Source organism: Gorilla gorilla, chromosome 13 (genome assembly GCF_029281585.2).
Source record: "Gorilla gorilla gorilla isolate KB3781 chromosome 13, NHGRI_mGorGor1-v2.1_pri, whole genome shotgun sequence".
In the NCBI taxonomy this organism is placed as follows: Eukaryota; Metazoa; Chordata; class Mammalia; order Primates; family Hominidae; genus Gorilla; species Gorilla gorilla.
In genome coordinates this window covers 26,321,407-26,338,164 of record NC_073237.2, presented here as the reverse complement: position 1 = coordinate 26,338,164, position 16,758 = coordinate 26,321,407, and the positions used below count along the sequence as shown (strand labels likewise).

General features: G+C 41.9%; 1 protein-coding gene across 13 annotated transcripts in view; it reads left to right on the top strand.

Annotated features, from left to right (window-relative positions):
• MELK (maternal embryonic leucine zipper kinase) overlaps positions 1–16,758 on the top strand; it is a 115,449-nt gene that overhangs the window by 63,438 nt on the left and 35,253 nt on the right. For 12 of the 13 annotated variants that reach the window (XM_063696237.1, XM_031014877.2, XM_031014881.2 and 9 more), the window contains 3 exons: positions 2,425–2,493; positions 5,237–5,335; positions 15,055–15,141. In XM_063696237.1, coding sequence (XP_063552307.1) covers positions 2,425–2,493; positions 5,237–5,335; positions 15,055–15,141 — 255 coding nt within the window. The remainder of the gene's footprint in view (positions 1–2,424; positions 2,494–5,236; positions 5,336–15,054; positions 15,142–16,758) is intronic. The other variant, XM_055351552.2, reaches the window with a different exon arrangement.

The window sequence follows — 16,758 nt, the reverse complement described above, 5'->3', positions numbered from 1 at the left end:
AGAAACTGACAAAGTCTTTTTTGTTTGTTTTGTTTTTGAGACGGAGTTTCACTCTTGTTGCCCAGGCTGGGAGTACAATGGCACAATCTCGGCTCACTGCAACCTCCACCTCCCGGGTTCAAGTGATTTTTCTGCCTCAGCCTCCTGAGTAGGTGGGCTTACAGACATGCGCCACCACGCCTGGCTAATATTTTGTATTTAGTAGAGACGGGATTTCACCATGTTGGTCAGGCTGGTCTCAAACTCCTGACCTCAGCCTTCCAAAGTGCTGGGATTACAGGCATGAGCCACTGTGCCCGGCTCAGAGTTTGTTTTTGAATTGTAGCAATGAAGCCTTGAATTTATTTCTCCCTACCAAGGCTCATGTATGGCCAACTGGACCCCAACCTGAAGGCTCACTGCTGCCTGGGCTCCATGCCTATCACTGGGAAGGAGGGGTTTTAGATACTCTAGCCAGCTCTCTGGGAGTCAGCAGTAGTCAGTGACAGTTGCCTGTGACCTTTGGAAAAGGCTTTTTCTCAATTTGTTGTTAACTTTGTTAATGAATTTTTTTTTTTTTTGAGACGGAATCTTGCTGTATTGGCAGGCTGGAGTGCGGTGGCATAATCTCAGCTCACTGCGACCTCCACCTCCCGGATTCAAGCAATTCTCCTGCCTCAGCCTCCTGAGTAGCTGGGACTACAGGTGTGCGCCACCACGTCTGGCTAATTTTTGTATTTTTAGTAGAGACGGGGTTTCACCATGTTGGCCAGGATGGTCTTGATCTCTTGACCTCGTGATCCACCTGCCTCGGCCTCCCAAAGTGCTGGGATTACAGGCGTGAGCCACCACATCCGGCCAATGATGTTTTGTTATACAGAAATACCAAACGTTAATTTTGTCATATATTACTCTTTATAGTTGTTGGCTTTGCTGTCATGTCTAGAAAGATTCTAAAAATAATCACTCATGCTTTCTTTAAGTACTCTTATGGTTTTGTATTTTCTTTCTTTTTTTTTTTTTTTGAGACGGAGTCTTGTTCTATCGCCCAGGCTAGAGTGCTGCAGTGACACGATCTGGGCTCACCGCAACCTCTGCCTCCTGAGTTCAAGCAATTCTCCTGCCTCAGCCTCCCTAGTAGGTGGGACTACAGGCGCCCGCCACCACGCCCAGCTAATTTTTGTATTTTTAGTGAGACAAGGTTTCCCTGTGTCAGCCAGGATGGTCTTGAACTCCTGACCTCGTGATCCACCTGCCTTGGCCTCCCAAAGTGCTGGAATTACAGGTGTGAGCCACCACACCCAGCCTGGTTTTGTATTTTCATTTAATCTGGGTGGAATTAATTTTGGTATGTTCTGTGAATTACAGTTCAATCAATTTCTCTCAAATAATTAACCTGTTATCTTAGCATCATTAAACAATGTGATTTCTGCTGTGAGAAACTGTTGTATTGCTTCCTCTGAATTGGGAGAGAGGATGTGTGTGGTAAGTTTGTAAGAGATATTCTATCACGTATTAGTATTTAGCCAAGTCCCTGATCTTATCTTTGATGACTTGGTGGCCATAATTTCTGAGTATACTAGGTTGTATACATTTGCCTTCTTAGTCTCTTTTAGTCCTAAAAGAGGTATTTATCTTAGAAAGTGGCTTTCACTAGTTTTCCTCAAAGATTGTGAATTCTGTTTTGTGGATGACCTGTTTTTAACCATTGCCTATGTACTGTCACCAAATATGCTTTTCTGCTGCTTCATTTTGTCAACTGATAATTGCTCTGAAATTATAAACTAATAATTGTTTCAGCAGTACAAAAATAGACTACAGTGTATACTTACTGTCCATTTAATACTACCGATTCCAAAGCCGTATGACATTTTTGTTTCCTACTGTTATGTTCTGAAGGGCTCTAGCCCTTCTCTGATACGTGGATAATTTAGAGGCAATGATAGTATTTAATATGCCCGATTTTGTTCTTTAAGGCAAGAAATTGATTTTTTTTTTTTTTTTTTTTTGAGATGGAGTCTCGCTCTGTCACCCAGGTTGGAGTGCAGTGGCACGATCTCGGCTCACTGCAACCTCCGTCTCCTGGGTTCAAGCGATTCTCCTGCCTCAGCCTCCTGAGTAGCTGGGATTACAGGTGCCTGCCACCACGACTGACTAATTTTTGTATTTTTAGTAGAGACAGTGTTTCACCACGTTGGCCAGGCTGGTCTTGAACTCCTGATCTCAGGTGATCTGCCTGCTTTGACCTCCCAAAGTGCTGGGACTTCAGGTGTAAGCCACCACGCCCAGCCAAGAAATTGATTTTTTTTAGTTAATAATGTTTACCAAGTATTGTAGTTGGGTGAAGTCTTCAAGCTTAAAAGTAAACCTCCAGCATGTTATTACCTAAGGAATTTGTGTCAAGGCTGATTGAACCTGCATCTCTTAAATGTTTTGTTTTTGTAGAGAGGAAAATATGATGTTCCCAAGTGGCTCTCTCCCAGTAGCATTCTGCTTCTTCAACAAATGCTGCAGGTAAACTTTATTTTTAAATAATAGAAGTCTATTGTAATTGTTTGGTTCAACTTTTAAGATAATCTGTGGTGCTACATCATTTCCTATTAGCTTGAAAAAAATCCCACTCATATCTACCTTGAAAATATCCTCTATTAGATCCTTTCTTAATTATGTTGTAAACCCAGCTTATCTTAGACACCTACCATATGTCATAGCTGGTGTGGTTTTTCTTACTTAGCAAATTTTCTGTTTTCTCTAACTAGTTCTTGTTCCACTCTCTTTTATTCCCAAATTATTAATTGATTGATTGATTGATGGAGATAGAGTCTCACTCCTTAGAAACCCCCAGGTTGGAGTGCAGTGGCGTGATCTTGACTCACTGCAACCTTCGCCTTCTGGGTTCAAGTGCTTTTTCTGCTTCTGCCTTCCGAGTAGGTGGGATTACAGGTGTGAACCACCATGCCTGGCTAATTTTTGTATTTTTAGTAGAGACAGAGTTTTCCCATGTTGGCCAGGCTGGTCTCGAACTCCTGACCTCAAGGTATCTGCCTGCCTCAGCCTTCCAAAGTGCTGGGATTATAGGCGTGAGCCTCTACACCCGGCCCCAGCTCTTTTTTTTTTTTTTTTTTTTTTCATTTAGATGGAGTCTCCCTCTGTTGCCCAGGCTGGAGTGCAGTGGCATGATCTTGGCTCACTGCAACCTTTGCCTCCCAGCTTCAAGTAATTCTCCTGCCTCAGCCTCCTGAGTAGCTAGTACTACAGGCATGCGCCACCATGCCTGGCTAGTTTTTGTATTTTTAGTAGAGACGAGGTTTCACTATGTTAGCCAGGCTGGTCTCGAACTCCTGACCTCACGTTTTCTGCCTGCCTCGGCCTCTCAAAATCCAAAGTGCTGGGATTACAGGTGTGAGCCACTGGCTTTTTTTTTTTTTGAGACAGAGTTTTGCTTTGTTGCTCAGGCTGGAGTGCAATGGTGTGATCTCGGCTCACCACAACCTCTGCTTCCTGGGTTCCCAGGTTCAAGTGGTTCTCATGCCTCAGCCTCCCAAGTAGCTGGGATTACAGGCATGTGCCACCATGCCTGGCCAATTTTTGTACTTTTAGTAGAGATGGGGTTTCACCATGTTGTCCGGGCTAGTCTTGAACTCCTGACCTCAGGTGATCCACCCGCCTTGGCCTCCCAAAGTACTGGGATTACAGGTGTGAGCCACCATGCCCAGCCTGACCTCTTTTTTTAAAAAAAAATTTTATAGACAGGGTTTTACTCTGTCGCCCAGGCTGGAGTGCAGTCGTATGATCTTGGCCCACTACAGCCTTGACCCCCAGGCTCAAGTGATAGTTCTACTTCAGCCTCCCAAGTAACTGGGACCGCTGGTATACACCACCACACCTGACTAATTTTTTGTGTTCTTTCTTTAGTTTTCTTTTTTTTGGGTTGTTTTTAAATTTTATTTATCATTTCATTCCTTATAATTACTTTCAGCAAACTGTATTTTTTGTAGAGATGGGGTTTCGCTATGTTGCCCAGGCTGGTTTCGAATCCTGAGCTCAAGCGTTCTGCCTGTCTCTGTCTCCCAAAGTGCTGGGATTACAGGTATGAGCCACGGCATCCCGCCTTTTCCCAACTCTTGCTCATTAAGTATGTTAGTAGATACTGAATAAATACTTGAATGAGTTGATGTACTATTGAATGGGCCCTGTTACCTAGTGCAGTGGTTCTCAAACTTCAGCAGATATCAAAATTACCCCGGGCTTGTTAAAATACAGATGGCTGGGCTCCAGCCCCAGAGTGTGTAATTCAATAGATCTGAGGCAGGACTGAAATTTTGCATTTCTAACAAGCTCCCAGAAGATGCTGATGCTGCAGGTCTTGGGGCCACACTTTGAGAACCACAGATTTATTGGAATGAGCCTCTGAGGGTGAAAGATAGGAGTGCTGAAGCCTAGGTAAGCACTCTACCAATTAATCAATGTATCACCTAATCTGATCTATAAAATGGGGGTTCTGAGCCTGGCCTCACTGCTATGTAGTGTTATAAGGACAAAATGAGATTGATAGGAAACACTTTGAAAATATGAGTATCTTCTTAGTGCAATTTTTTTTTTCATTATGTATTCAAAATATCTTCTGGTTTTTTCATCTATTAAGTCATCTCCATCTTTTATTCAAAATTTACCTCAGGCTCACTCACCTTGATTAAGTAGGGCCAGACCACCAAATCTCCGTAATGAGATTGAAAATGCCTTACTCTTTCTTCTAGACTCCAAAATAACCTTAATCTTTGTTGATTAATTTTTCTCTTCTTACATTTGAAAATTACAAATGGAAAGGTGTGCTTTTCAACTTGTTCTGTGTGATTGTAAGCTCATTGGAGGTAGAGATTGCATATTCAGTATGAATGCCCTGCATTGTGGCTGCTTGAATGTTAAATTGGTGAATATTTCCCGTGAATAGGTTTTCCAGCAAAAGACTATTACATCATACAATAGATTGACTGAACTTCATGAATAATGTCCATACCAATGAAGTTCATGTTTGTTAAACATTTATCTTCTAAGCCTGTGTTGGTTGCTATAGTTTTCTTGCCTCTGTTGCCTTTTTAAAAGAATTTCTTCCAAGGCCATTTTAAAGTCTTTGACAGCATTTTTGTGATGATAAAGTTTACATCTGTTCTGATGCATTTTTAGTTTTCAGGAGGAAAGGTGTTCTATGTTCTCTATTTGAAATGTTAATCTCTAGCTACTTTTTAATGGCCACTAGGTGGACCCAAAGAAACGGATTTCTATGAAAAATCTATTGAACCATCCCTGGATCATGCAAGATTACAACTATCCTGTTGAGTGGCAAAGCAAGAATCCTGTAAGTAAAATGAAATCCAGTAGAATTTTTTTTTTTTTTTGAGTTTGTGTGGTCTTTGGGTGAATTCAGAACCTACAATGACGTGGTCTAAATATACAAGAAAATATATTAATCAGATTGGTGTTTGGGAGACTTGTAACCTAATGGACGATGGTTCCTTAACCCCATCTGCAAATGAGAATTACCTGGGACCTTAAAAAGAAATGCCTGCTCCCCATCCCAGAACACTTAATGGGAGTTTTTAAAAGCTCCCAGGTGTTTCTCATGTGCAGTCAGTCACAGTGCTCTGGGAATCTTGGACAAGTTACTTAACTTTGCAGAACCTATTTATTCATCTGTAAAAAGTAGGTTAAACCAGTTCTACTTCCCAGATAAGTTATGAGGGTACAGTAGTTCTCAAACTTTTTAGTTTGAGGATCCCTTTATACTCTTAATATTTATTTATTCATTAAAAACTAACATGATAAAACTATTGCATATTAACACAAATATTTTTATGAAGAATAACCATTTACAAAATAAATTTAGCAAAAAGAATGACATTGTTTTACAACTTTGCAAATTTCTTTAAAGTCTGGCTTAGTAGAAGACACCTGTATAGCCACCTGCTTCTGTGTTCAGTCTGTTTTGATAGGTTGTTTTGATTGAAGACAAGGAATAAAATGCAGCCTCACACAGATATGTAATAGGAAAAGGACGAAAAATTTTAATAGCCTTTCAGACAGTTTCTGATAGCCCATTAAAACTTGAAAAATGGTAGTTTCTTAAAGGGTAATTGCATGTGGAATCTGAAGCCATATCAATGAAATTTTGTACTGCATTCCATAAAATCCATTGTTCTGTCCATTGGATCTTTTCCCCACATAACATGATGCATTGGTTATTTGGAAAACACTGGTTTGCTGAGTTATGCAAATCTTCCAAATGTTAACACATTTCGTTATACAACATTAAATCACATTCCTTAAAATCACTACTGATCTCAGTAGAAAAGTCTTTAACTATTGGAAAGCACTCAAGATCATGGTGGCAAATAAAAGTTTTCAAAATTCTAATTTTTGCTTAAAAGCTAAAATTCTATCATTGACAACAAATATGTCATTTTCCTTGAACTGACAAGTTCCCTTGGTTCATTTTTGAGAAAATGTCTGCTGAACATTTAAGTCTAAATAACTATAGTTAGTCCGTGTTCTTTCTCATCAAAATGGTGTTCTTTGAAAAAAATGGCTAATTAGGCCAGGCACGGTAGCTCACACCTGTAATCCCAGCACTTTGGGAGGCTGAGGCAGGCATATTACTTGAGGTCAGGAGTTCCAGACCAGCCTGGCCAACATGGTAAAACCCCGTCTTTACTAAAAATGCAAAAAATTAGCTGGCATGGTAGTGCCTATAATCCCAGGTTCTCAGGAGGCTGAGGCAGAAGAATTGCTTGAACTCGGGAGGCAGAGGTTGCAGTGAGCTAAGAGCGCCACCACACTCCAGCCTTGGGTGACAGAGCGAGACTGTTTCAAAAAGAAAAGTAAAGAGGCTGGGTGCGGTGGCTCACATCTGTAATCCCAGCACTTTGGGATCCCAGGCGGGTGGATTATGAGGTCAGGAGTTCGAGACCAGCCTGACCAATATGGTGAAACTCTGTCTCTACTAAAAATAGAAAAATTAGCTGGGCGTGGTGGCACACACCTGTAATCCGAGCTACTCAGGAGGCTGAGGCAGGAGAATAGCTTGAACCCGGGAGGAGAGTGAGACTCCATCTCAAAAGAAAAAGAAAAAAAAATGGCTAATTGAGCTCATAATTCAGTCATACAGGTGCTTTTCCTTGAGACAGCTATCAAACTTTGGTATTGTAGAAGTACATTATGCTACTTCCTATTTAGTCACACAGAGTATTAAAAACATGTACTCAAAGTAAACATGTAATAAAATTAATATCTTTTACTGGTTTATCAAGGAAATTCTTAATTGAAACTGGCTTCTTTTCGAACTATGGGTATATGACAAAGAATACAATATTTTAGTACAGTTTGGTGCCACTGCATTGATTCATACTAAGGTGCCAGCAATTTATTTATTTAATTTTAATTTTTTATTTTTTTGAGAGGGAATCTCGCTATTATCGCCCAGACAGGAGTGCAATGGCACGATCTTGGCTGACTACAACCTCCGCCTCCCAGTTTCAAGCAATTCTCCTGCCTCAGCCACCCGATTAGTTGGGATTACAGCTGCCTGCTACAATGTTTGGCCAATTTTTGTATTTTTAGTAGAGATGGGATTTCACCATGTTGGCCAGGCTGGTCTTGAACTCCTGGCCTCAGGTGGTCCGCCTGCCTTGGCCTCCCAAAATGCAGAGATTACAGGCATGAACCACTGCACCCAGCTGCCAGCAATTTTTATCACTGCATTCGTACCATCCATACAAATGTCAACACTTTGAAAAATGAAAAATAATATTATTATAAAAATAGTTTGACCTTGGAGACTCTCAGGCATCTGCAGACCGTGCTTTGAGAACTGGTCTAATATGCGTATATGTAAAAAACATAAACAACACCAAGTGTTATTTAAGTTTAAACAATTTAAAAAATACTATTTCTACATTGTTTTTAAAAAATGCTTTTTTTTTTTTTTTTTGAGATGGAGTCTCGCTCTGATGCCCAGGCTGGAGTGCAATGGCGCAGTCTCGGCTCACCACAACCTCCGCCTCCTGGGTTCAAGTGATTCTCTTGCCTCAGACTCCCGAGTAGCTGGGACTACAGGCATGTGCCACCATGCCCGGCTAATTTTTATATTTTTAGTAGAGACGGGGTTTCACTGTATTGGCCAGCCTGGTCTTGAACGCCTGACCCGCCTGCCCCGGTCTCTCAAAGTGCTGGGATTACAGGCATAAGCCACTGTGCCTGGCCTTAAAAATGCTTTTTTTCAAACAAATGGCCACTTGGTAAAAATATGGATATTACTATAGGACTTGGATATTTTGTGTATTAGTTATTGCTGCATTAAAAACTACCCTGAAATTTAGTGGCTTAAAACAATAATTTGGTTGGGCGCGGTGGCTCACGCCTGTAATCCTAGCACTTTGGGAGGCCGAGGCAGGTGGATCACCTGAGGTTGGGAGTTTGAGACCAGCCTGACCAACATGGAGAAACCCTGTTTCTACTAAAAATACAAAATCAGCTGGGCGTGGTGGTGCATGCCTATAATCCCAACTACTCGGGAGGCTGAGGCAGGAGAATCACTTGAACCTGTGAGGCGGAGGTTGCAGCGAGCCAAGATTGTGCCATTGCACTCCAGCCTGGGCAACATGAGCGAAACTCCGCCTCAAAAAAATAAATAAATTAAAAAAAAACAGTAATAATTTACAGTTCTGTGGACCAGATATTTGGGCTGGGTTCAGCTGGGCCGTTCTTACGTAGGCCTTACCCGGGGTGGTGGCTACAGTCATCTTGTAACTGGGCTGAATGGTCCAAGCCTCACTAGAAAGACTGGCTGTTTCCTGGGCCACATGTGTCCATCAGGCTAACCTGGACTTTTTTATGTAGCAACTGGATTTCTTTCTTTCTTTCTTTCTTTCTTTTTTTTTTTTTTGAGACCGAGTCTCACTCTGTCACCCAGGCTGGAGCAGTGGCACGATCTCTGCTTACTGCAAGCTCCGCCTCCCGGGTTCATGCCATTCTCCTCCCTCAGCCTCCCGAGTAGCTGGGACTACAGGTGCCTGCCACCACCTGGCTAATTTTTTGTGTTTTTGGTAGAGACGGGGTTTCACCATGGTAGCCAGGATGGTCTCGATCTCCTGACCTTGTTATCCGCCTGCCTCGGCCTCCCAAAGTGCTGGGATTACAGGCATGAGCCACTGCACCCGGCCAGCAACTAGATTTCAAAAGAAGAAAGAGGATAAGCCCTAATGCTCTAGCATTTTTCAAGCTTCTGCTTGCATTGTACTTACTAATGTCCCACTGGCCAAAGCAAGCCATGTGACAAAGCCCAGAGCCACTATGGAAGGTGTATCTTTCAAGGTTGTACAATTTTTATTCCCTATTTATAGATAAGGGAACGGAAAAATGAAAAGCAACTATTTAAGATATAAATTTAGTGAGAAGAGTGGCATTGCTTTACATCTTTGCCAATTTCTTTGAAGTCTGTCTTATTAGAAGACAACTCATGTGCTTCTGCATTTAGCCTGTTTTGATAACGTCATTTTGATTGAAACAAATGAAGAAAATACAGCCTCACACAGATATGTAATTAGAAAAAATAGAAGTATTTTAATAGTGTTTCCAGATAATTGGGGATATTCTCTGATATCTCACTAAAACTTTTGCAGTGGACTAGGACATGTGCATGAATCAACAGAATAGCTTAGAGGTGTGTCTCAGATATGCCACAGCATAGAATTGGTAGAGCTGTGGGGTATTTGCTTTCTGGAATAATCACACCAATGTAAATATCCTTCCCAGTAGCCAGCTCGTCTTGGAAAGATAGACTATACTTGCTCCAAGCCCTTTCTCACTGTTCTGCCCACTATTAATGGGCCATGTGGCCTGAGCTGAAATCACTCCTGATTCTCCTATGACTGTCAACTCCTAAAACTTCTGTTATCTAAATTCCCCCAGCCCTACATGACATCTTTAATATCTATTGAGCAAATACAACATAATTCTAACAGCAGCCACACCAAGATCCTAAGAAAAGCAGAATGTGCAAGCGTCTGAGCAGTGTAGCAGCAGAACCAGGGAAGCTGTGATGTGCCCCTTGTGAGGTGGAGAGAGTGGGTGGTGCAAATGCCTGTGTTCAGCCATTGGGGGTCATCATTTCTCCATGTGCGGAGGGCTTTGCACATCTTCTCAGCCATGATCCTAATAGGATAGAATACATTACTGTTTGTGTTAGATGCCAAAATGAAGAAAGTCTGCTTTCTACAACCCCAAGAGTTTTTTTTTATTTGGGACACGGTATAAAGTAAAATATATAAAGTTATGAGTGTTCCAAAAGAGTATACAGTTTCCCTTACATCTTTTTTTTTGTTTGTTTTTTTGAAATGGAGTTTCGTTCTTGTTGCCCAGGCTGGAGTGCAGTGGCGTGATCTCGGCTCACCGCAGCCTCTTCCTCCTGGGTTCAAGCGATTTTCCTGCCTTAGCCTTCCGAGTAGCTGGGATTACAGTCATGCGCCACCACGCCCGGCTAATTTTGTATTTTTAGTAGAGACGGGGTTTATCCATGTTGGTCAGGCTGGTCTTTAACTCCCAACCTCAGGTGATCCGCCGACCTCAGCCTCCCAAAGTTCTGGGGTTACAGATGTGAGCCACCATGCCCAGCCTCCCTTACCTCTTAATTTAATAATTGCTACTATTTATTGAGCACATAGAGTAGAATAGTGTACTATTATAGTAAGGGCTCTCTGTATATTATACTGTGGTAAAATATAGGTAGAACTGTTAGGATAGTACCTTTAAGAGTCAGGCACTATCCTATAGGCTTTATGTTGTTTTAACTCATTTAATCCATTTAATCTGTACACCAATCCTCCGAAGAAGGTACTATTATTGCCCCCTTTTGCAGATGAGGCAACTGAGACACAGAATCATTAAGTAACTTGCCCATGGTCAAACAACGAGTAAGTGTAGAACCAGGATTTAAACCCACACCGAAGGGTTCTGGAATGGAATGGATCTGATAGGCTTGCTGATTCAAGCTCAGGGCCCACGTCCTGTGTATTTGCAGCCTTTGTGGCGAGCATTGCTTATCTGGTGTCTATTGAAGTAGCTACTGGATCAGAGTGATGGAGAGGTGGCATTGTGTTATGGCAGGAAAACCTGGGGCTAGGAATGAAAAATGCCAGTCTTAGGCAGATCACAGTAACTTTTCTGAGTCTTCATTTTGTCACCCCTAATATGGGTATTCTAATGTCAATCTGTGTGTTTGGGTCATGTTTTTCCATTTATAGAGTACCTTTACATGTTGTATCATTAATCTCTTTTGCCTGCCTTGCAGAGCTGTTACAGGATCAAATGAATTATATACAGGAGAGGCATAATGGATTGTTGTTGCTTTTTGAAGGATTTGCTTTTCTCTTTCAGTGTTGTGTTTCATCAAGAGTGAACTATTAAAAAAAATTCAGATTTCCTTGAATGTTTAAGGTATAGATGCTGTCTGTTCTGTAACTCTATGCATGATCTCCTCCTACCATTTTCATACATAGTTCTGGTACCCAAGTATTGTATCAAATAGAAATTATAGTCAGTTTCATTTTCTGCCCTGGCGAACAGGAAATGTAGTAGGCACGGATAATCCAAAATAATTGGCTAGCTTTTGGTATGCAGTTTTGTACTTAATTTGAGTATGTGTGGCTGAGGATTCAGAGCGCTTTAAGTATTGATCCTCTTTGGAAGACACAGTTTGAGATTAATCATGTTTTTTAGACCATTGGTATCTTTTCTACCACACTCATTTCATTGTTTCCAGTTCAGGAGCCCAGCAGAGATGGTAGAACCTCCTTCTTCCATCTCCTGCCTTTCTCACACATATGCCTTGTGGTAAAGGTACAGGCAGGAGGCTGCGGGAGAGAGGGGTTCTTTTACAGTTAAAAAAACATTTTTTTTTTACACTTAAGATGATGGAGGGAACCTCAAAAATTTATTTTCTTGCTTGAGCAGTGTTGACATCAACAAGAGGATACCAGGTATTAAGGTGTCTAGGTTTCTGAGGTTGAGACCATCTTGAGGGGAAATCTACAGTTCTAGGAGCGGTCATAGTCAAAGCAGCACAATGAAAACTTATTCTTAGCACTTTGGACTTTCACAGTACCACTAATATAAACCTTTGTGGTCTCTACTTTGTAACCCATGAGGTTGTGCTTATACCAGTCAATAATGCAAGGCTGTGTCGGTCTGTTTGAGCTGCTGTGACAAAATACCATAAATTGAGTGGCTTAGAGAGAACAGAAATTTATTTCTTGCAGTTCTGGAGGTTGGGAAGTTCAAGATCACGGCATCATAGAGCTAGAGTTCTGGAGAGTAAAAATAAAGAAAAAAAAGATCAAGGCACCAGCAGATTTGGTGTTTGATGAGGGCCCACTTTCTGGTTCATAGAATGGCTCTTTCTTGCTATGTCCTCACATGGTGGAAGGGGAGAAAGGGGAAAGGCCTCTGGAGCCTCTTTTCTTTCTTTTCTTTTCTGTTTCTTTTTCTTTTTTAAAGAGATAGGGTCTCATTATTTTACCTGGGCTGGAGTGCAGTGGCTTGATCATACCTCACTGTAACCTTGAACTCTTGGGCTCAAGTGATCCTCCCACCTCAGCCTCCTGAGTAGCTAGGACTACGCATGTGAGCCATTGCACCTGGCTAATTTTTGAATATTTTTTTGTAGTAATGGAGTCTTGCTGTATTGCCCAGGCCAGTCTCCAACTCCTGGCTTCAAGTGATCCTCCCACCTTAGCTTCCCAAAGCCCTGGGATTACAGGCATGAGCCATCGTACTTTGGCCTGGGGCCTCTTTTATAAGTGTAATAACCCCATTGATGAGGGCAGAGCCCACTCGTGACCTACTCACCTCCCAAAGGCCCAACCTCCTTATACTATTACACTAGTGATTAGTTTTCAGCGTATGAATTGAGGGGAAAAATTTGTCTTTACTGTTTCTTTTCATGATGGCAGCCTGACTTTCTCTTGAGCTTGTTGTTACAAGTGTGATGTTCAAAACAAGGGAAGCTCATGATATTGCCCTGCCTGTGCTGGGCAGACCTCTCTTTCATGTTATGTTTGGTTCTGAATACCTCACTTTGATGTGTAGTATCAACCTGGAGTGTGATCTAAAGAAAGGGCCAGAATAGTAAGGGGAGTTAATCATTAAAGTGGAGGTTGGCGGAACTAGAAAACGGAAGACTTGCAGAGGAAAGGTTGCTTATAATAGGAATACGCAAATTTCTGAAAGGCTCTTTTATCACAGAGGAAATAGAATTATGACTGTTGGTGAAAATAACCAGTTTTTGAGGGCCTACTCTGTTGAGATGTTGTACTAGGCGCTTGCTCTATGTTGCATATATTGCAGGGCACGTACCATCTCTCTCTAGCAGATGATGAAACTGAGACTCAGAGGTGTGGTCATGTTCAAGGCCACATGGTTATTAAGTCCTGTTGCAATTAAAACTAGGTCTGTCTAATTCCCAAGGCTGTTAGCCATCAGGTTGTACCAATTCCCAGTGGACAGAGATCACAGGGAGACAGACCTCAGGCAGCAGGAGGGAGATGCTAACCATTCCAGCTGTTCTGTGTACCCTGGAGAGGAGGCCTTTAAGCAGAACATAAAGCATCCCTCACTCGGGCTGCCATAAAGAGAGATTTTTTTTTTTTTTTTTTGGAGATGGAGTTTCACTGTTGTTGCCCAGCCTGGAGTGCAATGGCTTGATCTCAGCTCCCCACAACCTCCGCCTCCTGTGTTCAAGCGATTCTCCTGCCTCAGCCTCCTGAGTAGCTGGGATTACAGGCATGCACCACCACGCCTGGCTAATTTTGTATTTTTAGTAGAGACGGGGTTTCTCCATGTTGATCAGGCTGGTCTCGAACTTCTGACCTCAGATGATCCACCCACCTTGGCCTCCCAAAGTGCTGGGATTACAGGCGTGAGCCACCGCACCTGGCCTAAGAGAGTTATGTTGGAAAGATGAACTTTAAAGTTGTATTCCTCTGCTTCTCTTCCCGTGTAATCTTCTGAGCTCCCTTCTAGGTCCAGGCCAGGCTATTCCTGATTCCTGCCTTTTTGTTCTCAGTGATCCTTGCTTGGTTCTGAGAACCCATTTCCAGCCCTACCTTTAGTGAGGTACCGTCATGTAGGGATTATTTGGATAATTTCTGTCCTTAAGCAAAATGAATTTTGTGTAGAGGCTCTTACTTATATTCTTTTTTAAAGTTGTGGTTCAGCAAAATAACGATCGTGTGGCATCTATGGCACCATCGTAAAGGCTCCTTGAATTGTGCTAAACATAAACATAACCTGAGGTACCCTGTGCTCTACAAGTTTGAATCACTCTTTTACCAGTCTGTTGTATAGCCACTGATTTTAGATGCCTAGGTGGCTGCTCTTTGATGAAAATACCAATGCAGGTCTTGTGGTAGGGAAGGGGAGTATACAGTCCCTGGGCTGTACAACAGAACTTTTTTTTTTTTTTTTTTTTTTTTTTTGAGACAGAGTCTCGCTCTGTTGCCCAGGCTGGAGTGCAGTGGCACAGTGTCAGCTCACTGCAGCCTCCGCCTCCTGGGTTCAAGTGATTCTTGTGCCACAGCCTCCCAAGTGGCTGGGATTACAGATGCTCGCCACCACGCCTGGCTAATTTTTGTATTTTTAGTAGAGATGGGGTTTCACCATGCTGGCCAGGCCAGTCTCAAACTCCTGACCTCAGGTGATCTGCCTGCCCCAGCCTCCCAAAATGCTAGAATTACAGGTGTGAACTATTGTGCCCGGCATTGTACAACCGAACTTTAACAACAGTTGCTCAGATGATGATGAGGATAAAGAGTTGGGAAAGAGCACATCTTCTTGAAATGCTTGCTGGAATATGCTTACTTCTTAAAAGATTATAGAGAATATTGATTCTTCCCCAAGAAATTGACAGATTCATGTTTTACATAATGATATTTGATTGTATAAAGTAATTATACTGATTTTAAAATGTGAAAACAATGAATATATTTGTAATTTTTTGTTAATAAAGTGCATAATTTTTTTTTGTAGTTTATTCACCTCGATGATGATTGCGTAACAGAACTTTCTGTACATCACAGAAACAACAGGCAAACAATGGAGGATTTAATTTCACTGGTAAGAAATACAGCATGGGCTGGGCACAGTGGCTCACGCCTGTAATCCAAGCACTTTGGGAGGCCGAGGTGGGAGGATCACTTGAGGCCAGGAGTTTGAGACCAGCCTGGCCAATGTGGTGAAACCCCATCTCTACTGAAAATACAAAAATTAGCCGGGTGTGGTGGCACGTGCCTGTAATCCCAGCTACTCGGGAGGCTGAGGCACGAGAATCACTTGAACCCGGGAGGCAGAGGTTGCAGTGAGCTGAGATCACACCACTGCACTCCAGCCTGGGCGACAAGAGCTAAACTCCATCTCAAAAAAAGAAAAAGAAAAAAAATACAGCACCAATTTGAGAGTAGTATCTTTTGTTTCATTGTTCTTTATTTTGTCAGTACATGAAAAATAGTATAGCATTTTCAGACCTGTGATTTTATTATGGGTACAAATATTGCATTTAAAAAATATTTACATATGATTTCCACACAGTCCTGATGTGTGCTAGATATCTTCTTTAAAAATGAACACTCCATACTTAAAACATGGATGAAGAAGAATTACAGTGAAAAAATAATTAAGAAACAACTGGCCGGGCACGGTGGCTCATGCCTGTGATCCCAGCACTTTCGGAGGCTGAGGTGGGCAGATCACGAGGTCAGGAGATCGAGACCATCCTGGCTAACACAGTGAAACCGCGTCTCTACTAAAAATACAAAAAATTAGCCGGGCGTTGTAGCGGATGCCTGTAGTCTCAGCTACTTGGGAGGCTGAGGCAGGAGAATGGTGTGAACCTGGGAGGCGGAGTTTGCAGTGAGCCAAGATCACACCACTGCACTCCAGCCTGGGCGACAGAGTGAGACTCCATCTCAAAAAAAAAAAAGAAAAGAAAAGAAAAGAAAAGAAACAACAAACTAGTGCACAAAGAATGGACAGAGTTCTAATTTTGACTACTTTAAAGTTCTCTAACATGCAACTGGGTTTCTGCTGTGGAAATGAGGTAAACACAAAGCAATTTTCTTCTCACCTGAAAGCAACAGCAGCGTCACGTCACCCCTAAGTGGACAAACCAAATACCATGAAAGCATTATCATGATTTCTGGTGTTGGATTATTTTGGCTCTTTCAGATGCTCAGTCTCTAGATCATACCTGTGTTTTTAGTGTGTGTGTGTGTGTGTGTGTGTGTGTGTGTGTTTTAAGAGATCAAGGCAGTCACAGCTGTCTCTAAGTGACTTGTACCTCGCTTTGTTCCTGGCCCAGTACTATGTCTTCTATCACCTGTGATTTATGTTTGCTTTATCTGTTCTTTAACTTGCAAGGGGGAGTCCTTAAGCAATTTTTTAAAAAAATTAAACAAAGCTTTGCTAAGGCACAATTCTTTTCAGTAAGGAGAAAATATAAAGGAATTCTTCTGAATGACGTAATAAGTAAAGACACACAGAATGTATCTGGAAATGGTAGTATAATTTACTTTTTCATGGATAATGCCTTTAGGGAAATAGTAAGACTTGGGAATTGCTGTAAGATTTGTGTGGTCCTCAGTCTTTCATTAGTGAAAATTTGAAGTTTCCATTTAAGCAACCTGAAAAAATAAATTGTAGGACATTTTCTTTGGGATAATCTTTAATGGAAGACTA